Here is a 24,915-nt window from a genome sequence, read left to right as displayed (position 1 = left end):
ACTCTCTCTCCCTCTCTCTTCCTTTCTGTAAAAAAATTAATAAAATATTAAAAAACAAACAAACCATGGACAGCCCACCCAGGGTGCACGGTGCACGCTGCACCCACCACCGCCAGGCTGAGGGCGGAGGTGGGCGAAGCCGCCTCTCTGTTCGGAAAGGCTTCGCACACGGGCAGTGCTGGCAGCCGGCACCGCAGCTCACACCGCGGCGGGAGGGTTCTTTTGTCTTGTGTTCTTTTTCTTTTCTACAGGGTCTACGCTTTTGGTTTGTTTCTGAACAGAGAACAGAAATAAATTTTCTCATCAGAAAAAGGTGTTTGCTTTTGGAAGTTGTCGAAGGATTTGCGCACTCTCCTGTGGTTGGGGAGGTGGCGGAGGAATGGGGGTGAAAGGAGGGGGGATGCACAGCAGAGCACGGCTGTGCGGTCCCACTTAACGGTCCTGAGAGGAGTTGGACTGGGAGACGGAAGCAGCAGGGTGGCTGGGGGAGGGACTGGGCGCAGGGTCCCAGCTCCCCAAGGTGAAAAAGCTCAGGGACGGATGGCTGCAGGACCACGTGAACATCCTCAGTGCCTGAACCTGCCACTGAACCCGACACTTACAATGGCAGCTTTTATGTGGTTTGTATTTCCCCACGACAGATAAAAAAGGTGAATGGGTTTAAGAGGAAGTACTGCTCGAGAGAGACTCCCCCGGAGCCGAAAAGACACAGGTGAGGTGATTAAGCTCCCCAGGCGTCTGCCAGAAGGTCCATGGAGGCTGCCAGGCAGGAGCTGGCTCTGGTGCACCCGCCACTCCCTCCTTCCCTCCTCGGGGGAGGGGCCCCGCCATAGGATGCTTTATACACGAAGTGCCCTGGACTGAGAAACAATTGCCTAAAGGTCCTGATAGCAGGCGCCGTCAGCCTCCAGGACCAGCACAGCTAGGCCCATTTCCTTTTCTGTCCTGTTTGTAAAGAGGAGAGGCCGGGGGGCTGCCCAGAGGGGCCTGCCTCCCACCTCCGTGGGACAGAGAGCAGCCCCCGGAGACCAGCTGGAGGGGCCCTGGGCTCCTGGCAGAGCAGCCTCATCCTGAGAAAACTCCCAGCAGGCTGAAGGGGATCGGGACACATAAAGCTGCAAATCTCTGGGGACAACACTTAAAGGGGACTCAGTGCAAGGACACTGAGTCTCGACAAAGCTCCTAGTCTGCGGACACTGTGCTAACCGCCCGACCCTTCCCATTCCGCCCCCCCCCCCCCCCATTCCCAACTGAGATGTCACACTGAAATCACACAGGACGTGCCAGGCTTTGGGGGCAAAGGAACAAGATATATTTAGGATCTGGTCTATTTATGTCATTTGGGTTGCACCACAATGTGGGAGCCCCGTCCCCCCCTACAGGTTCCTTGCATTTTCTTGCCATCCACATGGCAGCCACCGTGTTTCCCAGGCCTTCCGGCTGGAGATCCGCGGGGACTCCGTGTGGACAACCCCACCACCACGCAGAGGAGTGGTTGCCCAGCTCCAAGGACACCCGGCCTCTCACAGGAGCTATGGGCTTGAGGGGTGGAGGGAAAGGAAGTCACTCGCAGGGGAAACACTGACAAGCGAAGGAGGCATCTCAGCCCAGCCCCGGCCCGGCAGTATTCAGGCTGTGAGTCAGTCCTCCCACTTGAATTTTCTCCCATAAAAAGGCTCAAAACTCTGGTTACACAAAAGCGCTAAACTCCATCCCCCATAGCCGCACTGGGGATGGGAGAGATGGATGGATGCGGCGCAGAGAGGAAGAGCCCACACTGGCGAGCGTGCATCTGGTGGCTCCTGACCAGGGTCCCCGCAGCAGATGTCCTCACCCAGCCCCTCATGGCCACCTCACCCAGCCCCTCACGGCCACGTACCGGTCTGGGCCTGGTGCTGACAGCGGCTCCCGGTCCTTCCTGGAGGGCAGATGCATGTGTACTGGTTGACGCCTTCCAAACACGTCCCACCGTGCTGGCAAGGCTGGCTGGAGCACTCGCTGATATCTAGAAAGACACACAATTTTCAAGCACAAGCCTGAGTTCTGATTCTAAAACAAACACACAAAACACAAGATGGGTGAACAGCCTTTACGTTGCAGTTTGATTCGGGCACTCCGTCTCCCCCCGCAGCCCACCTCGCTCAGCAGGCCACGCACCTGCCGGCCTGGAGCTCGGCCGGTGAGTGCAGCCGTCACCTGCCCCTGCCAGCCAGCTCCCAGGAAGAACCCCTTTGGACAGGAACTCAGTTTGGGGGAGTTATAGGGGGGAAAGAGGGATGGCCCATGGGATTACAGAGATGGGGAAATGCACTTCCCAATCCTGACCCTGGGCCTCTCCTTAATGTCGGAAAAGGAAACTTCCTTACCATGCATAGTCCCATGGAAAAGCTACATAGGGAGATACACGTTTAACAGTGTAATAGTTTTTTTTTCTCTGTTGGTAGTTTTTCTTATTTACACTTTGTTTCCACAATGAACATTCATACATTTCCAAGTCAGGGGGGAAAAATGATATTTTGGGACTCTCAGGTCCCATCTGCGTGTTGTGAATCCCGTAAGCCCAGTTTTAGCGGTGGCCTTCAGGCACCGGGGCGGGTCTGGGCCTCCCCGGCTGACCACAGCGTCCTGGGGACGGTCCGAAACGCCCCGAGTGGCACCCCAGCAGCCTTTCCTGCCGCATCCTTCGAGAGGAAGGGAAGGTCTTTTCTCCCGATGAGAACAGCAGCCTCGCGGGGCGCGTTGGCTGCCCCGTGGCTGGGGTGTTGTGAAGACTGTGACATGGCTTGTCTTCATGGCGGAAGGACCCGGCCCATCCAGATGCTGGGAGGAGCCATTTCAACTTCTCAGTGACCCCAACCTGGCTGTGCTCCCCGCACAGGTTCTGTTTTCAGATGGCCGGCTTCCAGGAATGTGCCGGCAGCCACCCTGCGCACAAAGCCCCGGGCCTGGAGCTCCCGTTTCTACCCGTTGTCCAGCCTGTCGGTTCTCACCAGCAGAGTCTGAAAGCAGCAGACCTCGAGGCCCTGAGGCCGTGGCACAGGGCCAGGGTTTGAACACGGGAGTCTTTCAGTCTGGCCCCGGCGGGACCGGCGCCATGTGGGCCCCCAGCCAGGCCTCTGGCGGGAGGCACTGAGCCCGGTCCCACCTGGACAATGGGGTGCAGGTGGGGTGGGGGTGGCACCCAGGTGCCCCAGGCCCCTGTGCGCTGTCTCCCCCTCTGGACCTGGTGGCCCAGGTTTTCATTTCCAGACAGGATCCACACAGACGCTTATCTTGATCCACTCTTGGAGGAGTGCCACGGCGTGCCATCTGTGTCCTGACCGAAGTCCTGCTGTCATCACATGATGTCTGTCCCCCGCGGAGGCACTTAGTTAAGTGCACGGCGACTTCAGAGCGGCAAAGGAGGGCCCTGGAGAAGCGGTGCAGAGGCTGGGAAGGCACAGGCACTGTGATGAGCCTGGCACCGGCCGCGTGGCTCAGCTGGTCGGGCATCATCCCATTCCCAAAGCGTGGTGGGCTCAATTTCAGGTCAAGGCACAGACCTAGGCTGCAGGTTCGATTCCCAGTCATGGTGTGTGCAGGTGTTTCCCTTTCACATCAATGCTTCTCTCTTTCTCTCAAATATGAATAAAAACATCCTCGGTGAGGATTAAAAAACAAAAGGCACTGTGATGATTCTGTTGCCCTACTGACTGTGAAGCGAGCCTTTACCGTATCCCTGGACCTGAGCTGTGTTTCACATGCATGATCTGACCTCTTGTCCCTTTATTTCTAATGCTTTCCTGTGTTCTGTCATCTAGTTTCAAACTTCCCATTTCTCCAATCACCTCATTTCTGAGGTTTTCTGATTTTTTACTTATGCCGTCCTTTCACCATTTTTATCTTTTTAAAGTTTCTTGCTGCTTGTTTGGAAATACTAGTCACAGCTCTCATCTGTTTTATGGGCATGTCTTTCTGGCATTTCTTCATTGTAGACTTGACTCTCTGTTTTCTTGCAATAGTTTGCATGGGCTTGACAAGTCCTTTCCTATGACTCATCTCCAGGGAAGTGCGTGTTCCTGTGGAGCTGCTCTTGCTCCTGTGCCCCAGGCCACAGCCCCGCTGTTTTTCACGTGCGTCACACTTGCTCAGCTCTGCCCTTTCCAGTCCTCCCCCCACTCTTGTCTGGACCATCTCTTCCATTTGCAGCCATTTTCCTTGTTGGGCTCAATTCGGATTGTCCTCCCACAGAGTCTCCACCATATGAGGCTTGTCCTGGAACGCCCTGTGCATTGCCAGTGGCCAGACTGTTCCAGAGACAGAGACTCCCTACTGAACACACGAGCCCACACCTGAGGAGCCTGGCCTAGGAAGGCCAGTAACAGGTTACTATTCGCACAAGAGATCTGGTGGCAACAACAGCGTCAGCTGAAACAGAAGACACAGAGGAACACATTGAGAATGCTCAGGGAAAGGCATCTCACCGGTGTTTTACGTCCCATCAAAATGACACCCGATGGAGAAGTTGCACCTTTCGGGAATGATGGGGAACTCAGGGGATTGCCCCCTGGAGGGACCGACTGGCAGATGTCTGCATGAGGACGGGGACCCAGGGGCAGTGTCACAGACGGGAGAGGACCACGGCGGGAACTTGCCAATAGAAGTGTCCAGTGCTGTCCGGCCCAAACAGAACAAAACTCTGCCCAGAGCTGGCCGGGCCTGTGGAGCTAGCTCCCAGTTTAGAAGGAATGCAGAGACAAAGGTGCCAATGCCCAGTTATACATAAGCACCAAGCATGGCGGCTGCAGCGACAAGGCTGTAGGACGCACAGGAAAGTGGTGGAGAGAGTGAACTCATCACAAGGCGAAAACCTCTTGTCCTTTTTCTTTGTCTTGATATGAGATGATGGAATCTCTCAGGGCCAAGGGAAATCCAGATACAGGTCCCTGGTGTGCCCGCCTGTGACACCACTTGTGCTTCCTGGCTAGCTGTTGATTGCTCTGCGAGCTGGTACCTGTAACCACCCTTCAAACCGGGTTCTTCGTTCTCCCCAGGGATGGGAACCCAAGCCGAGACCCGCAAGTGTGGTGCCGCTCGCCTGTGCTTCTCAGGCCAACCCTCACGCCGGGAGAGACGGCGCATAGCTGATGCTCCTGTATGTTTGCAAGCTCCTCACGCGTTCAAATGCTGCTCCTCAGAACCCACTGGGCGTGTCCTATCTGCGTTTCCCTTCACTTCTCGGGCTACAATCATGGACATTCTGCCCCCGCAGACGTGCTATGAGCCTGGCCCTGGAAATGACTGGTATGCACGAAGGTTGGACCATACATTTCTGAAAAGCCAACACGTGACACGTGCCAAGTCTGATTTCTCTCGGCATCAAAGGAGCACTGTTTCCAAACCCAACGGTGAGCAGAGGAGGCTTTCACGCTCACCCAGCGGCCTCCCCGGAGCCGGTCACACCAAGTCCAAATCAGACACAGAGGACACCCGAGGGACTTCTTCACCCCACAGGCCACCTGCGCCCGCCCACGCAGACGGCAGCCCAGGATGAACGAGACAACAGGAGCGTTTCTGGGCGGCGCCTCCCTCTTGTCCTTCCCCACAACCCACAGGAGGCGGGCGTCTCGGCCCCGGAGGGGAGGAGCGGAGCGGAGCGGAGCGAGGTGCCGAGGAACGGATGCTGGGGTCAGAGTGTTGGCGTCAGAGTGGATCAGCATGGCCTGCCCCCCAGCTCTGTGGTCTCGGCCATTCTATGCCTCAATGTCCCCACAGGCAAAACAAGACTAGATTGTAGGGAGGACTTAGGCAGCTGGGACAGGGGGAGCTGAGTCATCAGACACAGCATCTGCTTTCCTGCGCTGAAAAATCAGGTTGAAGTGTCCTGAGGAATGCGCCTTCCTCCCCAGCAGGGCCCGCCCCGGGACGGGGAGGAGGGACCGACCTCTGCAGTGGGGCTGCTCCCCGGTCCAGGTACCGTTGGGAAGACACACCACACTGCTGGGCCCCACCAGCTGGAACCCGGGGTCACAGGTGAAATGGACTTCGTGGTCCACTAAGTACTTGCTTCCAAACTTCCTGCCGTCCGGAGGGGCGTTCAGAGCAGGGCAGGAAACTACGGGAGAAAGGGAAGGACCACAGCGAGTTAGATGCCACTGTTCACGACCAGGCTCCTCCGAGCGCCTCCTCCAGGCTGCGCGCCAGGCTGCAGCTTCTAAATGTCTCATTGACTCCTCCGAGCATGCGTGGCCGGGGGCAAGAACTGCCCGCTCAGTGAAAGATGAGGACCGTGGCTCAGACGCCCGGTGCTGTGCGTGGGCCTGCCCGCGTGGGAAGCTCAGGCTGGGATTCCCCGCAGCCGTGCTGACACCTGACACTCTGGGAGCCTCAGGCCGGGCGTGGCCTGTGTCCAGGCCTCGGCATCTGCTCTTCTCTCTGCCTGGGATGTTCTCTTCACAACGTCCCATCTCTGGCTCCTTCTCACTCACATGGGTCTCCGCTTGAATGCAACCCACTCCCAGAATGTCCTCACACCACCATGCTTTGCTAAAACCTTCTAGGGCACCTGCTATGTGGTGAGCTCCCTTCCTTCCTTCCTTCCTAGACTTGTGCTCAGGCATCTTATCACTGTGTTTGTTTCCACATCTGTTGTCACTTTTCTCCCCAGGAAGCAGTTCAAGGGGGCATTATGCCTGGCCTGAGTCCCTGCTGCATGCCCAGCCCAGCCCAGCTCAGCCCAGGGCCTGCCCCACAGTGAGCACCCAATTCACAATCCTTGAACACAGGAGTAAATGAAAAGTTATCTATTGTGTTCTTGCTATGTGCCAGGCACTAGATAGGCACTTGGGAGAATCAGTGAACAAAACCCTGCTCTCTGAAGCCCTGTCTATCAGGAGAGAGACGATTGATAACCCAGACCCAGGAGCAAGCGGCAGAGTGAGGTGAGAAGGGGTGTCGAGTAGGAAACAGAGCTGGGACTCCTGCGGGGTTGCACAGTGAGGGGTGTAGTTGTGAATGTGGTGGTCAGAGGAGGCTCTCTGGAGCTAAGAGTTGAAGATGATGGAGGCATAACCTCTCGGACATGCAGTGCCTGACAGGCCTGAGGAATATGGAGGGGACCACTGTCAGGAGGGAAAGGAGTGGGGTCTTTTGGGGGTGAAAAATCTTTAAAAACCTCAAAGAAAGGAAACTACCCGCTGGAGCAACTCACAGGTTAACCATACCTGCATAGGTGGAATAGTATCTGGCACATAGTAGCTGCTCAATAAGTGTTAGTGGGATAAAAGAATGGATACAGATCAATGCAAATCAATTTGCAGCCCAGGCGGCATGGCTCAGTGGGTGAGCATCAACCCAGGAGCCAGGAGGTCAGGGTTTGAGTCCCAGTCAGGGCACATGCCCAGGTTGCAGGCTCAGTGATTCTCTTTTATCATTGATGTTTCTATCTATCCCTCTCCCTTCCTCTCTCTCTCTCTCAAAAAAAAAAAAAATCAATTAAAATAAAAATCAATTTATTAAACATACTTAATAAAAAAATCAATTTACAGCAATGATCTAGTAAAAAAACTGGATAAAATATTTTTATGTATTTTTAAATCTTCATAAAAGCATCAAGTAGGTATAAAAATAGTGATGAGAAATTAATCTGTGAAGAAATTTGAGAGGGTGACGGCAGCATTTATGCAATCAATGAGCAGTCACTTCCCCCATGTGAGCCAACGGCCTCTGTCCTGTGTTCAGTGTGCCCATGGCAGGCTCACTTCTCCACCCGCCTGGCCCAGTGAGTCTGCAGGCCACAGGGACGCCCCCCGCAGCTTCCACAATGAGCTGCATGTGCAGGAGTGAGGTCAGGGGAGCCACCCCACCGCAGGCGATGGATGTGGAGGGAATGAGGCTGCCTGGGCAAGCCCTGCCGCCCACAGGCTGTGATGCTCGCACGAAAGAGAGGCTGGGAATGCAGGGGGGAGATACTTAGGACAGAAGCCCAAAGAGGAAGACATAGGAGTCCTCAGGACTAGAAATCATTCTTCCGGATTCCCCCAAAATGCCCTTAAAAAACAGCCAGTTTCCCACTAGCTGCTTGTTGTCCTGGGGCGAGCATCTGGCTCCCGTGGCCCAGGTGCAGTCACCCCACCCTGACAGCTGCCGGACCCCATGTCCAACACCCGGGAGAGGTAGAATGCATGGTGGCTGGCAGTTTTGTTTTGTTTTTTTTTTAAAGAGAGTGGACCACTTAAAAAAATCTTTGCATGGCTGGAGGAAGAAAGACCCAGAACAGTGGGTGGGCTCTGACAGACACCAGGTTCTTCTCCTGCTTGTCCCAGAAATGGCTTTCACGTTGCCAAGGAGAGAAGAGGATTAGTGATTTAAGAACCACCTTTCTGTGTGTACTCCTGGCCATGTCCGGCGGTGTTAGAAATGACTGTGCAGTTTCTTCTCTGAAACTCCCGGGGCTGCAGGCAGCTCTGAGCCCGTGGGAAGAGGAAGGACCTGCGCATCAGACCTCTAACAGGGAAAAAAGTCACGAGCTTGCTGAAACCAGTTTGGCTAGGTGAATAGAGCGGTGGTCTGCGGACTGAAAGGCCCCAGGGGTCCCAGGTTCGATTCCGGTCAAGGGAATGTACCTTGGTTGTGGGCACATCCCCAGTAGGGGGTGTGCAAGAGGCAACTGATCGATGTTTCTAACTCTATCCCTCTCTCTTCCTCTCTGTAAAAAAAATCAATAAAATATATTAAAAAAAAAAGTCATGAGCTTGGGGACCTGCTACTGCTAACTAACTTCCCTATGTAGCTACTGCTAACTAACTTCCCTCCTCTTCTAGGAGCCTGGCTATGAGGACCCCTCCGCCCCCACCCGGAGCCGCTGGCACTTGGGAAAGGGTGAGGGGGTGTGGCTGGCAGGTCTGGCTCTGCTCAGGGCAGCCGAGGAAATCAGGAGCTAACTCGGTGCTGTTGAGACTCTGGATTTGATAAAAAGATACAAAATCCAGCGCCTTCCCTGGGAAACTTCATCTCACACAACCAAGATAATCCGTATTAAGTGCGTGAATAACATCAGATACGCCACAGGCTCATGACTCCTCCATCCCCCCAGATCCCATCCCCCTGAGGAGGAAATCCAGCCCCCACTTCTGGGCCTTGGCAAGGTGAACACCATTCCTGGGACCAGCAGGAGAAGACCCTGGGGTCTGTCAGAGCCCACCCGCTGTGCTCACCAGATGGACGGACATGCCCTCAGCACCCTCTCCTCTCCCTCCCATCCTTCCTCACTGGCACAATGGGCCGCCTGCTGGAGGACTGGAATTCATGCCTGAAAAACTGCAGCCAGTGTTGGTTCCTGGATGGACCAGGAGGGCCGCCTGGTGCCAACACCCTCGGTGGAGACGTCGTGTGTGTTCCGGAGGGTGCATGTGGGAACTCTGCTTGCCACCCAGTTTTGCTGTGTGCTTAATGGTGCTCTAAAAATTAGTGTTAGGTCCCAGGTTCGATTCTGGTCAAGGGCATGTATGTTGGTTGTGGGCACATCCCCAGTAGGGGGTGTGCAGGAGGCAGCTGAACGATGTTTTCCTCTCATCCATGTTCCTAACTATCTTTCTTCCTTCTCTTTGTAAAAAAAATCAATAAAATATATTTTTTTAAAAAATGTTAAACCCCAGACTGCAGCCAGCTGGAATCTACCTGGGTGGAGGAGGAGGTGGGGGAGGGAGGAGAAACAGCTCTTGTTCTAAAAGTGGTGCCTTTTGAGGACTGAGACCTTCACATGTAGACGTGAGCATTGTGCAGCCTAGAATGGAAAGAGCTAAGCGGGGATAGGTGACATCCAGACAGGGGAGCCAGCAGGGGAGGCCGGGAGAGGACTGGGAACCCATTGTGAGACACGGTCAAGTGTCACAGGTGAAGGGCCTGAACCCCTGTGCCAAGTCGTGCGGACTCGGGGACCCACCTGGGGGGCTGTCGGGGCCCGCTCTGTTGGCAGAGCTCTGGAGCGCAGCCAGCCGGCTCCTCACGCTGCGGAGGCCCTCGGCGAAGCGCGTCTCCTGGACCTTCAGCAGCTGCTGCAACTGGCGGATGGCCGTGAGGACCTGCTGCTTGCTGAGGCAGCTCTGGGGACAGAAGGACCACCACCCACTGTGGCTGGTTCACTCGTTCTCGGCCTCCAAAGCCACCCAGACCCCTGGCCCAACAGGAGGACGTGAGAGTGGCCTCCTGGGTGTCCTTCCCCGCCCAGGGTTCCCGCTGGACCAAACGACACCCCAACCACAGGCAGCGTAGCCCTGCACACCCTTCAAATAAAGCAACACTCCCATCTTCGGAGCAAAGGGCAAAACTGATGATTCTCTGTGACTGGGTGCGGGACGCTGGTTTGTACCCAAAGTGCCTTATGTTCAGAAGCCTTCACTCCAAGACGACCCCTACTCTGCACGCTAAATCAACGCTCCAAATCTGAGCCTTTGTCAAGCTCTTTCTCCTTTGGACTTTTTAAAAGCAGGTAGGCAATAAGGCCTACAAAACAGGCAAAACAGGAACCTCCATGGGCCCCATACTTTTAACAATGTAACAGGGCAAATAAGAAAAAAACTATTGAGTTAAAGAAGCATTCAACAAAAGTCAATGCCCAGTTCTGATGATGTTTTAAAAGCTTAACACACACACACACACACACACACACACACACACACACGAAAAAGCCCTAGCTGGTTTGAACATTGGCCTGTGGACTGATGGGTCCTGGATTGGATTCCAGGCAAGGGCACATACTCGGGTTCAATCTCCAGTGTGGGGCACGCAGGAGGCAGCCAATCATCCCTCTCCCTTCCTCTCTGAAATAAATAAAAATATATTTTAAAAAATTAAAATAAACAGAAAAAGGAGGCTTGCGTTCTGCATGATAAAGACTAACTTAAAGCCACAGCTGCATCATACTGAGTGATAAAAGTTTTAAGGTTCCCAATCTCAGCTGAGGAGTGAGGCTGGAGGAGGGGGAAGTGCAGTGGGTGGTGACAGGACGCGGGGCTCACCTGGGGGCTGCGTGTCACCTCAGCGTGGCCGCGCCTGACCTGACCCGTTACCTGCACGGAAACAAAGGAGAACATTAAGACGGCTACGGCCGTTTTCTGTAAGGATAGGCTTATGGATCAGTTTTCATCTTATTTTTTTTAATACTGCCTTTTTTTTCTACAGCGATTATTAGTTTTATAATCTACGTTTTTTCTAAAAGGGCAGCAGGGCGGCGGGAGTCACGGGGCTTCTGGCCACCGCGGTGGAAACAGGATGGCCACGGCTCTCCCAGGGAGCCTGCCAGGCCGCGGCACCTCGGAGGTTTCGCCAGCAGATGACTCAGCGGCCTGACTCAATGGGCGCTTTTGACAAAGCTGACTCCCTGGAACGCGTTAACCCACGGGGAATCCTTGGCTCCATCCGCCCCGACCAGGGCCTGATGGGGCCTGGCCCCCAGTGCAGCTGCTGGGAAGAGAAGTTTTGTTGGTTTCCTCCTTCCTCGCCCTTCCCCCCACCCCCCTGTCCTTCCCACGCAGGCCCGGGCGCCCGGGCAGCGCCTCCGGCAGCCCCTGCCTGCCCAGCATTGCCCAGACATCCCGCTCAGCCTCCCTTCCCACACCCACGCCCCCCCCTTCAGAAAGAGCTGCTTTGATTAGGTGGCTTCGTGGCTTGTGCGTGGTTGACACTGAGAAGTTCACTTCAGAGAGTACTAGTGGCTGGAGCAGGCTTGGGATCGTGTCTGTCACCAATGAAGACACAGAGGCTGAAAGTCCAGCTCTCCCGAGATCATGGGGCTTAGGCACTGTGGCGTCTGGCTGCCCACCTCTCCCCCCCCCCGCTCCTATCTGCCACCCTAAGCCGTCAGCGACCCTCGGCCCTGTCTTGTGCCGTCTCGTTTGTCCCCCACAGGCCCTTGGACGGTGAGTGGTCTTCTTGATTCATCTGAAATAGAAATGGGTAACTCGATGGCCCAAGCAAAATGCCCCACAGGAGTGAATTTCTAACTCGGCCAATGTCAGGCTGGGTGGCCTGGATGGTGGAGCGGGGAGTGGAGAGGGAGCGGGAGAAACATCCCTCTCCACCTTGAGCCAAGCCGGCAGCTGCCTCCCTGCTGGGAGAGGGCTCGCTGGGCTGGGCTGCCCGAAGGGACACAGAAGGGCTGTTTTAAAATTGGGGAGAGGAGGAGGAGATCGGTGCCAAGACCACTGTCGCGAACCTGGGGGTGGCATGGAGCCCCAGAAAGAAGGGAGCGTGTGTGGTGGAGGGAACTAGGTGCAGCAGCTACATGTGTCTACGCCCGTGCATGTTTGGGCACAACCATCCTCTGGTCTAGGGGGGCCCTCTTCCTGGGGCCCCCCAGTCCCCGCACTGTGGAAAATGAGCACCAGCTGCTTTCCCCCTAAATGCTCATTAGGCGTGAGAAGGGCTCATCCGGTCATAATGGAAAACCCTTCAGACCAAGCACACTAAGGCCACGTCCCAGGAGGGAGGGAGAGGGGCGTTGTGGGTGGACCTGCTGAGGGAAGGTTGGGAAGCTGAGGCCCATTCATTCCTGCCTCCAGCATCGCAGGAGTGATGCTAGCAGAGGGAGATCCTTGAGAGCCTAGAAATAAATCCATGCAAAGATGGACAATTATTAGTGCAAAGGAATCAAGAATATACAACGGGGAAGGAAGACAGTCCCTTCAACCGATGGTGTTGGGAAGACAGGACAGCCACAGACAAAAGAATGAAATGGGACCCACCATACACAAAAATCAATCAAATTGGAATAGACTTGAATGTAAGATGTAAAACCATAAAACTCCTAGAAGAAAACAGGTGGAAAACTCCTTGACACAGTCTTGATAATTATATTTTTTTGGGATTTGACACCAAAAGCAAAATAAGCAAGAAGGACTACATCAAATGAGAAAGCTTTTATACAACAATGGAAACAAACCATCAATCAAATAAAAAGGCAACCTACTGAATGGGAGAAAATAATTGCAAATAACACATCAGTTAAGGGATTAATATTCAAAATATATAAATAACTCACACAACAGAACAGCAAAGAAACCCAAAGAATCCTATTAAAAAATGGGCTGAGGCCTGGCTGGTGTTGCTCAGTAGTTGAGCATTGAGCTATGAACCAGGAGATTATGATTCCATTCCCAGTCAGGGCACATGCCTGCGTTGAGGGTTCGATCCCCAGAAGGGTGTGTACAGAAGGCAGCTGATCAACTATTCTGTGTCATCACTGATGTTTCTATCTCTCCCTCTCTGAAATCAATAATTCTATATGATAAAAGGGTAATATGCAAATCCACGGAACAGCGAACTGATGCTCAACGCAGGAGCTGCCCCGGGTGGTTAGTGCACTCCTACAGGGGGAGCACCGGGCTCATGGCTGGCGAGCAAAGCGGTGGTGACTGGAGCCTCTCCGACCTCCGACTGTGGACACCCCCCAAGGGTTCCCAGACAGAAAGAGGTGCAGGCTGGGCTGAGGGAACTCCCCATCCCCACCAATGCACAAATATTTGTGCACTGGGCCTTTAGTATAGACAAGGATCTAAATCAGTGTTTCCCAAACTTCTCTCATGATGAGAATCACCTGGTGGAGTTGTTAAAACACAGATTTCTGAATCCCAACTAAGAAGTGCTAAACAAGAATTTTTGAGAACATATAGGTAAAATTGCATAGCACTAGTTAAGTATACAATTTTACCTATATGTTCCCAAAAATTCTAGTTTAGCACTTCTTAGTTGGGATTCAGGAATCTGTGTTTTAACAACTCCACCAGGTGATTCTCATCATGAGAGAAGTTTGGGAAACACTGATCTAAATAGACATTTTCCCAAAGAGGACATGACTAACAGGTACATGAAAAGGTGAGTGACATCATTAATCAATCATCAGGGAAATACAAATCAAAATCACAATGAAATAGCACCTCACACCTGTCAGAGTGGCTATCATCAATAAATCAACAAACATGTATAGAGAAAAGGGAACCTCCCACTGTTGACGGGAATACAGATTGGTGCAGCCACTGTGGAAAGCAGTATGGAAGTTCTTCAAAAAATTAAAAATATAGCCCTGGCTGGTATTACTCAGTTGATTGGGCATGGTCCTGTCCACTAAAAGGTTGCCAATTCAATTGCTGGTCAGGGCACATGCCCAGGTTTTGGGTTCAATTCTTGGTAGGGGATGTGCAGGAGGCAGCCAACTGATGTTTTGTTCTCACATCAATGTTTCTCCCTCTCTCTTCCATTCTCTCTAAAAATCAATTAAAATTTTTAAATTAAAAATACAACTATCTTATGACCCAGCAATTCTACTTCTGGGTATTTATCTAAGGAAAATGAAAACTGTCATTAAAAATGCACTCCTATGTTCACTACAGTATTCTTTTCTCTCTCTCTCTCTCTCTCTCTCTCTCTCTCTCTCTCTCTCTCTCTCTTTTTAAATTGATTTTTAGAGAGAAAGGAAGGGAGAGGGGAGTGAGCGAGAGAGAAACATTGATGAAGGGAAACATCCACCAATTACCTCCTACAAGCCCCTATTAGGGACTGAGCCCAAAACCCAGGCATGTGTCCTGACTAGCAACTGAACTGGCAACTTTCCTGGTGCATGGGGCAATGCAAAACCAACTGAGCCACACTGACCAGGGCTACAGCATTATTCTCAACAGCCAGGACATGGATAGAGTCTAAGTGTCCACTGATGGATGAATGGAAAAAGAATGTGATATTATATATATATATATATATATATATATATATATATATGCACACTTTGAATAATTATAAAGGCAATGTTTAATAAAATACATTTCATTTTCACAATTGAGCTATCAGCTGTTAATATATATATATATATATATATATATATATATATATATATATATACAGTTCCCTGCATATACAATTCCGCCATAAAAGATGAAGAAAATCCTGCGATTTGCAACAATATGGAAAGACCTTGAGGGCCTTATGCTAAGTGAAATAAGTCAGACAAAGAAAGATAAATACTGTATGATCTCACTTGTATGTGGAATGTAAACAACAACAACAACAACAACAAAAAAATTCTCTCTCATAGATGCACAGAATAAATAGGTGGTTGCCAGAAGCTGGGGTTGGGTCGTGGTGAAAATAGCTGAAGGTGGTCAAACGATAAAAAGTTCCAGCTATGGGTCCTGGGGACCTAATGTACAATAGGCGGTGTAGTCAACATATTTGAAAGTTGCTATTTGAAAGTTGCTAAGAGAGTAGATCATGAAAGTTCTTATCACAAGAAAAACAATTTGTAATTATGTGAGGTGATAGACGTGAACTAGACTTATGGTGGTGATCATTTCACAATATATGCACATATCAAATCACTAAGCTGCACACCTGAAACTAATACAGTGCTATATGTCAATTATAGCTCAGTACAACTCGAAGAAACAAAAAGAAAAGCCCCCAAGAGGGGGGAATAAAGGAAGGTCCTTGAGGTCTTGGCAGCCAGCACGGGGTCTGGGCCGGGTACCAGGGAAACAGATTTAGTGCCTGCGGACGTGTTGCTTGATGAGTTGGCTGCAGCTGCTATTATAAGGGTGGCTCCCCGATCCCAAAGTGCTAAATGGAGCCCTTGGGAGCCATGCTCAGCATCTGACACCTGTCGTTACCTGAATTCACCTGCAGAGCCAGGTGCTCAAGATGTCTGTCTGCATTATGGGCACAAATGGGGCCATAGAGGGCACAGGAGACCTGAGTGTGTCCCCTTTTCAGATCGAGAAGGCTTTATCATGTCACTTGGTCATAAAGCATACTCCCTACAAAACATTAAGACGAAGAACAAACCCCGTGACCAGCGACACCACTGCTAACTGCTGATGGTTTTCTCTTTTGGATGGGGCACACGTGCACACACGAGGGTCATCACCAGACGCTGGACCACAAGGCACAGGCTCCGTCCGCTTTCTTGTGGACATTGGGCTGTGGCTCCGTTTCACACCAAGAAGCAGAGCAGCTTGTCAGACCCGGGCCTGGATTCCACTTCCGCTCCTCTGTGCTCTTTCAGTCTGGGGAGGGGCTCCTTGCTCCCTCCACCTGTCTGCCTGCTTCCTTCCCACACTCACCGCATCCCCTGCTCTGGACCATGAGGAGCCCCGGACTGAAAACAAACCATTTCCTCCACAAACGTAGCCTGGATGAGGTCACCGGGGGGATGCGGGGGCCTGGGAGGCTCAGGGACACGAGCAAGTCGGACCCTCAGGTGTCACCACCTGCACTTCAGCCTGGCCCTGCCACAGCGAAGGGCTGGCTTTGGGCAGTCCCTTTCCATCTCAGGGGCCCAGATCCTAACTGCAAATCAACCACAGCTCACTGCCCTTCCAGAGCTGACCTCCCACTCCGGTGAAGGCTCCTGGGCTGTGATTAGGCAAAGGTCAAGTCCACACCCGGGAAGAAGGCTGAGGAAGGCTGGTGTCAGGGCCCCAACTCCACAAACCTCTTTCAGGGCCTCGAGGAACCCTCATCTTAAATATTTTTAAAGAAATCCCCTCAGATGGTGGAGGTTTCCATCCCTTCCAAGCCTGGCTCCACTACCGGCTTACACCATGGATGATAAATAATGAAAAATAGTTTCCATTTCTTTAAATTAAAAACTTATTTGAAATGTGGGGGTGGCAGAGGTGGCTCTGAGCACAGGCCAGTGCTGAGATCTGGGAGGGTGGGGCCTGGCCCTAAGGCTGTGTGGAGCCATGAGGCCACAGAGCTACACCTCACCCGCCTCCTGCCACCCCCACAGGGAAATCATGCTCATGTCCCCCCATGCTCTCTCTCCAGGTCCTGCTGTGGAGGATCCAAAGGAGATGCCCAGAGCTCAGAGCGCTCCCTCCCTCTGAGCCGAGACAGGGCCCTGCCTGCTGGCCCAGGCATGGATGGCGCAGATGACCTGCGTGCCCCCCCATTCCAGCTCACCCCATCCCTTTGCCAGACTTGGTAGGCCTGACCCCTCCTACTCCATCCAGGCCTCCTGGACTTCTGGGCTCAGTTCATAAATGAAGTTTAGCCCGGTCACGTGGCTCAGTGATTGAGCATCAGTCTTTGAATCAGAAGGTCAGTTTGATTCCTGGTCAGGGCACATGCCCAGGTTGCGATCCCCAGTGTGGGGCGTGCACGAGGCAGCTGACCAATGATTCTCTCTCAACAATGATGTTTCTATCTCTCTCTCCCTCCCTCTCTGAAATCAATTTTTAAAAATCAACAAAATAAATAAATAAATGATGTTTAAGACACAGAGTCTGTTCTCAAGACAGCAAGGGAGTGAAGCTCCAAGGACGCGTGGGATACGTGGGGGGAGGGGTGTTCTTTGAGGCTCTTGTTCTCACGTGACCTGGCTCGATGGTCTCCCCACCGTGACAGTCTTGGGACAGTGACTCTAAGAACCATTTCAGTGACCCCAAAGCGGCCACAGATGACCCCGCAGACCTTGAGGGGCCGTCCCCTGAGCTGGTTTCGCTTGAGCCGCAGCTATGCGTCTTGTCAGCGTTTTGCTAACGGGAACACATGTTTTGATACTGTTGGGTCTGCGAGGCCCGAGCACACTTGCCAAGTGGGTGCCTGCTGGCCAAGCTTGAGCCCTGGGCATCTGAGTCATGTCGGATCCGCGCGGGTTGCTCTCCAGAAGTTATTTTCATTTTGGACCGAGTCAGAGGTGGGTTCTAACCCCCTTGACATCGCCTATTCCAGTGGTCTTTGCCCAGCACCCACACGGAGGAGGGGAGAAAGTGGGTGCTCCTGGGAAAGGCCCTGTGGCCATCAGGGTCCCCCAGAGAACAGAACCAAGAGGACGTGTATGGCACGTTTACATCTGAGAGAGGCAGTGAAGGCAGAGAGGTTTGCTGTGCAAAACTGGTTCATGTGATTGCAAGGCCGAGCAGGGCTGGGCAGGCTGGAACCCGGGAAGAGTGGAGGCTAGGACCTGGGAAGAGTGGAGGCTGAGACTGGGGAGGAGTGGAGGTTGGGACCCAGGAGGAGTGGAGGCTGGGACCCGGGAGGGGAGGAGGCTGGGACCCAGGAGGGGAGGAGGCTGGAACCCTGGAGGAGTAGAGGCTGGAACTGGAGAGGAGCAGAGGCTGGGACCTGGGTGGAGCGAGGCTGCAGCTTGAGCCCAAGGTGAGAAGCATTCTTGGGGTCTCCGTCGGGATGTCAGTCTTTGGGATGGAGACCCACACACCTGCTTTAGACTTTAATGCTATTTACTTCCAAAAATTACCTTCACAGCAACTCCTAGACTGGTGACTAACCAATTGCCTGGATGCTGTGGCCCAGCTGAGTGGACACATAAAATGAACCGTCTCCTCAGACAGAGCCTCCCTCTAGGGTCTGTGCCCGCGGTGCTCAGGGCATTTTGGGTTTTTGCCATCCTGGCCGCCCATAACTGTATACGTACACCCAAGCCCCCTTCCCATCTGCTTTTTAAAGTGGCCAGGAGAGCCAAGACCAGTTTGGCTCAATGGATAGAGCATCGGACTGCGGACTTAAGGGTCCCGGGTTCAATTCCGGTCAAGGGCATGTACCTTGGTTGTGGGCACATCCCCAGCGGGGGGTGTGCAAGAGGCAACTAATTGATGATTCTCTCTCATCGATGTTTCTGACTCTCTATCCCTCTCTCTTCCTCTCTGTAAAAAAAATCAATAAAAAATAAAATAATAAAAAAATAAAGTAAAATAAAGCAGCCAAGAGAGCGGGGCCGCAGTGGGTGCCAAGAGCTGGCCTGTGGCCACACTTCACACGAGTCACTCACAGGATGCTCACGTCAACCACAGGAGGTGGCACCATTATTGTGCCCACTTAGGGAGTCAAGTAGTCACGGCGACACACCTAAGACCTCAACCCCAGGGCCCCTTCCCCGGCCCCCAAAGCGACAGGAAGGCTGGGCCCACTCTAGAGGAGTCCTCGGGAACCCAGGAGCCCACCTCCTGATCTCGTGACGCAGCACCCCTTGCTCTCTTGAGGGCCACCTCTGGTCACCTGCCCCTGGTCCCTCTGCACGCCTGCGGGCGGCAAACAAGCCACAGATAACTTTGAAATCCGGGTACACACGACGCCCACTCGAATGAACTGCAAGACAGACCTAGGAGGAGCAGGAATGAGGGAGGGTGAGCCCAGGCAGTCCTATTGGACTCACTCCCCAAACCCACCTGGTTCTTTCACCTGCTTGCTGTCCCGTTGCACGTTCACCTGCAGACCTAAAGGTTGTGCCTTTAATAGCATCAGTGTTGTCTTTAGTCAGTATCTCCCCTAAGGCCCATCCACTCAGAGAGCGTGTTCACCCGGGTCAGCCAGGACGAGGGGCTCAGAGAAGGCCCCCAGCTTGTGCGCAGCCCCTCTGAGTTCCCCACTGCCGCCCTCCCCCAACACAGGTAGGCCCTCCCAGGCATGTTAGCACAGTGCTGGTTGTTTCTGTGCAACACAACTGTGTGTTCATCCACACATGATCCAAGACTCATGTGACTACTGAAACTGACACTTGCGTTTGCCGAAGGCTGGTCTTCTACTTGGCTCTGCAGAGGCGGGGTGAGAGGGCGGGAGCCCAGGGCCTGGTCCCAGCAGGAAGGATGGGCAAACCCGAAGGAGGGACAATGAGGGCTGTACCCTTGGCTGTGGCGTGGGTTATGGGCCTGGAGTCCTTATTCTTAGAGTAACCAGCCTGGAGCTGTGGCAAATGAAGCAGGTGGTGTTTTTCCGTTGTCCCAAACGAGAGAAAACCCCCACCTGCTGGGCGCGATGCACCTGTGCTGTCCTGGACCCCACCTGCTCTCCATGTCCTCCCTCTCCTTCCTGGGATCTCTGAGGCCAGCCAGACGGCATCCCTTCCTTGTGAAAACCCCACAGGGGGTCCCCCGCCCCCGCCCCTGGGGAGAATTCAGGCACGTGCCCCCCCAATGGAGCTGACCGTGCACTCGTTTCTGTTGCCGCCGTAACAACTCGACATAAACTTGGCAGCTCACAACACAAACGATCACTTCACAGTCCGCAGGTCGGAAGTCGGACACGGGGCTCCAGGTGTCAGGGCTGGGGAGACAGATGTCTCTGAGGGGCATTGCTCTGCCTCCCTCTGCTCTGAGCTCAGCGTTGGGACCCTCTGTGCTCCACACGCCTCAGCACACTCCTTTCCACCGCAGCCTTCACACTGGCCTCTTCCCGCGCCCAGAAAAATCTCCCGTCCTCAAAGCCAGGCTCCTGTGTCCACTTCCACCAGAAGCCCGGCTCTCAGAGAGCCCCGACCTGCCTGTTGAGTACGGGAACCCCAGCCTCCCGGCAACACAGCACCCGCGCCAGCTGTCTGCTTTGATCCATCTCAGGGTAATGTTTTCTCTCCCTGCTTGTGCTCTGTGACAGCCCCGTCTTCTCTCCCCTGCTCGTACAGAGGCTCACTGCAGACCCGGTTCTCTGACATTCATTTTCTCCTTCGCAGGACCCGTGAGAGGGGCGTGTCCATTATCCCTGCTGGTCAGAGCGGGAGCCCCCGTCACAAGAGGCAGGAACGTGGCCCAGGGCACGCAGCAGGAAGAGGGGGGCAGACAGGCCTGGGCATCTTCTGCTCTGGCTGCTGCCGCCCAGGCCCAGAGCAGCACTGGCCCGGTGTGGGGCCGCCTCAGGATGCAGGGGTGGAAGGAGTGCGTTATCTTCCTGCGGGCTCCTTCTGGGAGGGGGGAATCTCTAATGAAAAGGCCTAGATCGCAGGAGCCCCGAGGGGTCAGGTGAAGGCACACGTGGGCTTGCTCCCGTGTAAATGATGGCCTGGTCATTCCCTCATGCGGTTCCGTGCTGCCCGGACTCTACAGACACCCTGCCTGGGAGGTCTGGGCGCTTCCCTCTCCTCCCTCTCTGCCTGAAGCCGTCTGATTCTCTCAGCTCCCTGGGCTGCACAGTGGGTACTGGTCATGCTCTCGGACCCGGACCCTGGCCCCCTGCACAGGTGGGTGAGCAGAGGGAGGGTCTGCTGGGGCTGCAGTGCACCCTCCCTTTAATGAGGGTCCAGAGATACATCCTCTCCAGTGGAAAGTGAAAGGTCTGAGCCAGTGGCCAACCCGATGGCCTCAGTGGACAAAGGGCAGCGTGGGGACGTGGAGGCCCTGGAGCTCCAGGCCTCCCGCCTCTCTCTCCGCCCTGGAGCTCACCGGCCTCCTGCCTCTCTCTCCGCCCTGGCTGTGAACAGTGCCACATCTCACTCCCGCTGGGACACCAGCCCCAGGACAAGTTCCTCGGGCCTTGCTCTCCCTGGGAAGATCCTGGAGGCCAGGCTGCCAGAGCGTACACTGTCCCAGGCACAGGGACACGAGTCACCCCTTCCCTGAGGGACAGGTGGACGAGCTGAAATGGGTTGGCCTGGATCCCGTCAGATGTCTGTTCCTTCTTTAGTGAGTGTGTGTAACGGCCTGCATTTAGGTCCCAGGCAGTTTCTGAGAAGCGTGGAATATGTTGGCAGAAGGTCTGAAAGGATCTAGAAAGTTCTGCCACGCAGGGAGTCTGCAGGAGTCCAGCAGCCCCACTGCTGCCCTGTGGGTCATGGGAGCGACCAGCACAGTCCGGCCCGTCAGTAACCAGGAGAGGAAGACTCCTCCTGGGCGGCGGCCGGGACGCAGGTCTGGGCAGGCGTGCGGAGGGCGGACAGTGTCCACACGGTGTGGGGAGCAGCCTCCCAGATCACGGTGGCTGGGTGGTCCCGGGATCCAGGCTGGTGTCCACAGGATCCTCCAGGGCGAGTGGGGCTGGGAGCGCACTGGATCCTGACTCAGAGACCCCAGGCGGATCAGGAAACCGCTACTGCTGCTCTCGGTCCACACTCCCCACACCCACTGCCCGAGGCCCTGGGGCCAGGCGCTGCCCTGGGGTAGAGAGGCCTCCGCTCTTCCCTGCAGTCAGGGCGCCGGGACAGGGCTGGAGCCCTTTCCTAAAGGTGCGGGAGGGGGAGGCGCGGGGAAAGCCAGCCGCCAGCAAGGCCTCCCTTTGCCTCCTCGCCCTGCCTGCTCCCTTCCGTCCATGCACGGGGGCCTTGGGGAAGCATCCTGGGTCCTGTGACGGAAGGTTTGCACCAATCGCTACAGGCCTCCTGCCACCCCCACAGACTGCCCACGTCTGCAAAGACACGGCCGCTTTTCCCACAGAGAGGAAAATCTGTTCTCCCCCTTATCCATCTGGGCTGGCCTTGTGACCTGCTCTGGCCAACAGGATGCAGGGGACGCAAAGTCCCAGTCCCAGGACTGGGTCTGTGTTACCACATTGTCTGGTTTCTGTGTCTGATGTCCTGGCTTCTGGGGCCTGTGGACTCAGGCCAGCTGATGGCTGGAGCTCTGGGACAGGGAACACCCTCTCTGCCCCCAGCACACCTTTTACAGCAAACCAGCCCATCCCCCTGCCTTTTCTACTCTTACACTCCTGAGACACCAGCACCCCGCACCCACCCACCAGCCCACCCGCCCCAGCAGCCCGGGTCAGGCACAGACCGCTGGGGCAGCCCACACTGGATGAACCTCACTCCCAGGCCGTGCTAGGACAGGGTCTCAGGAGCTCTGGCGCCTTCTGCAAAGAGTTCCCAAGAGCTTGACACCAAAAGCGCGATCCATAAAAATAAAAAAAATGATCAACTGGACTTCATCTAAACGTAAAACCTTTGCTCTGGGGAAGACACTGAGAAAAACTACTGGGAGAAAACACTTGTAACTCACAGGTCTGAAGGAGGACTTGTATTTAGAACATACAGAGAACACTCAAAGCTTGCTAAGGAAACAACCCATTTTTAAATTGGGCAGAAGGCGGCCTGAGCAGACACTTTACCTAACGACTAACTACTCATCTGACAAATAAGCACACGAAAAGCTTCCCAAAGTAATTAGTCCTTCGGGAAATGGGAATCCAAACCTCACGGAGGAACACTATTCCGATGACCCAGGAGCCAACAAACCAGGCAGCACTCGTGCTGGCGAGGATGAGGAGTAACGGAGCCTTATACACTGCTGGTGGGAACATGAGATACAACTAATAGGGAAGATCGTTTGGCAGTTTCTCCCGAAGTTAAACACACACTTGCCACATGACTCAACAATCCCACTCCTAGATGTTTACCCAGGAAAAATGGCCATTTTCATTCCCACAAAGAGCCGTGTGGGAATGTTCATAGCAGCCCTATTCACAATCACCCAAAACACGGGAACTGTCACCACGGGTGTCATTCAGTTCAGCCGGGGCATTGATCAACAAACTGGCCCTGGACGGCATGGCTCAGCTGTTGAGCTTCAACCTATGAACCAGGAGGTCAGGGTTTGATTCCTGGTCAGGGCACATGCCAGGGTTGCAGGCTTCATTCCTAGTGTGGGGAGTGCAGGAGGCCGACTTTCAATGATTCTCTCATCGTTGTTTCTCTCTCTCTCTCTCTCTCTCTCTCTCTCTCTCTCTCTCTCTCTCTTTCTCTCCCCCCCCCCACACTCTTTCCTTCTTCCTCTCTCTTTCCTTCTCTGAAATCAATAAAAATGCATTTTAAAAAGCATGAAAAACCATGTGCATCCACACAGCGGAGGGCTACTCAGCAGCAGTAAAAGGACCATGGGTACACGGGACTACATGGAAGAATCTTAACTGCGTTGTGTTAAATGGGAGAAGCCAGGCAAATGGCTGTGCGCTTGTGACTCTGTGGGGAAGACAACTGTAGGGCGAAGAGCAGGTCGGTTTGGGGGCACTGTCTGTGTGGTGGTCACCATGCTCAGGGTCTAGTTCTGCGGCCAAAACTGCGGACATGTGCACCGCACACATTTCCCTTGAGTATTTCAAACGGAGGAATTTGGAGCCGGTGACATCGGATCACAGAGAGGTTCTGGGGAGGGGGGGCTTCTGAACACAAATACCAACCCCCAGGCAAGGAGCACACTGAGACTCTGAACCCCCGCCTGCCCAGCGCGGGGCACTGTTCAGTGTTCTCCCATTCAGAGTGGACAGCAGTGTTAAGAAAGGGCCCCCCACTCGTGGGATCCCCAGACGGCTCAACCTCCCTTCTTCCCCAGGACCACCTGCTCTCCTCAGCACGTCACCTGCAAAGGGGCTCAGGACAGATGTGCTGACAAGGACACGAGAGGAAAGCAATGGAAATCCCCAAAAGAGCAAATGAGACTGTCCGTCCCCTCAAGGTCCTCCTGCAGGCCCTTGCAGAAGCAGCTCCCTGCCATCCTATACCATGCATGCACGCACACATACACGAAGGCACAACACATACATGTGCATGTGTGCACACACACTATCACACATATAACCAAGCATTCACAGACACAGAGGCAGGCACACACAGTCACAGACACCAACACACATACACACACCATGTCACCTATTACAACAAAGTGAGCACACACGGGGATCAGGCACCCCTGACGCCTGTGGGCTGCTGCCAGAAGCTCCCGTGCCTGTCCCTCGGGGTCCTTGGGTTGTGTGCCCCCCGCCTGTCTCTCCTGTGGCGGGAGATGCTCCCATGGATACAAGTCATTCTCCAAACACTTGCTGAGTCTCCACCAGCCAACAGGTCTGGCCTGCGGCTCATCCTGTGTTCAGATCAGGAAAACTCCAGTCACACAAGTCACCTCAGGTCCTCATGAGTCCAACCCTTGTCCACTCAAGTTTTTCTGCCTTCAACCCCTTCCTAGTCCATAGCTTTTAACGCTGAAAGCTGGGGTTCCCTGGATTTCAGGCACCTGCTTGATTAAAATCAATAGGGACTTTTAAAAAATTCTGATGCCCAGGTCTCAACCCAGACCAGCTGAGTCAGAATCTCTGGGTGAGGCAGGCACCAGGATTTCTAGAAGATCCCAGGTGACCTCATGTGCAGCCGGGTTCTGCTCAGACCACCACCAGCATGCCCACGCTCCATTCATCCCACTGAGCTCCCACGGGAGCTGGTCCCTGCCCTGAAGT

At 54.1% G+C, this 24,915-nt stretch overlaps 1 protein-coding gene across 2 annotated transcripts in view; it reads right to left on the bottom strand.

Annotated features, from left to right (window-relative positions):
* FBLN7 (fibulin 7) overlaps window positions 1-24,915 on the bottom strand; it is a 31,829-nt gene that overhangs the window by 5,594 nt on the left and 1,320 nt on the right. Inside the window, exons 2-5 of one of the 2 annotated variants that reach the window (XM_084900252.1) lie at window positions 10,998-11,048; window positions 9,923-10,082; window positions 5,924-6,094; window positions 1,880-2,005 (exon numbers count right to left, since the gene is read on the bottom strand). In XM_084900252.1, coding sequence (XP_084756378.1) covers window positions 1,880-2,005; window positions 5,924-6,094; window positions 9,923-10,082; window positions 10,998-11,048 — 508 coding nt within the window. The remainder of the gene's footprint in view (window positions 1-1,879; window positions 2,006-5,923; window positions 6,095-9,922; window positions 10,083-10,997; window positions 11,049-24,915) is intronic. The other variant, XM_084900253.1, reaches the window with a different exon arrangement.

The sequence above is a fragment of the Pipistrellus hanaki genome, assembly GCF_964339955.1.
Source record: "Pipistrellus hanaki genome assembly, chromosome: 12".
NCBI lineage: Eukaryota > Metazoa > Chordata > Mammalia > Chiroptera > Vespertilionidae > Pipistrellus > Pipistrellus hanaki.
This window is presented reverse-complemented; position numbering and strand designations above follow the sequence as displayed.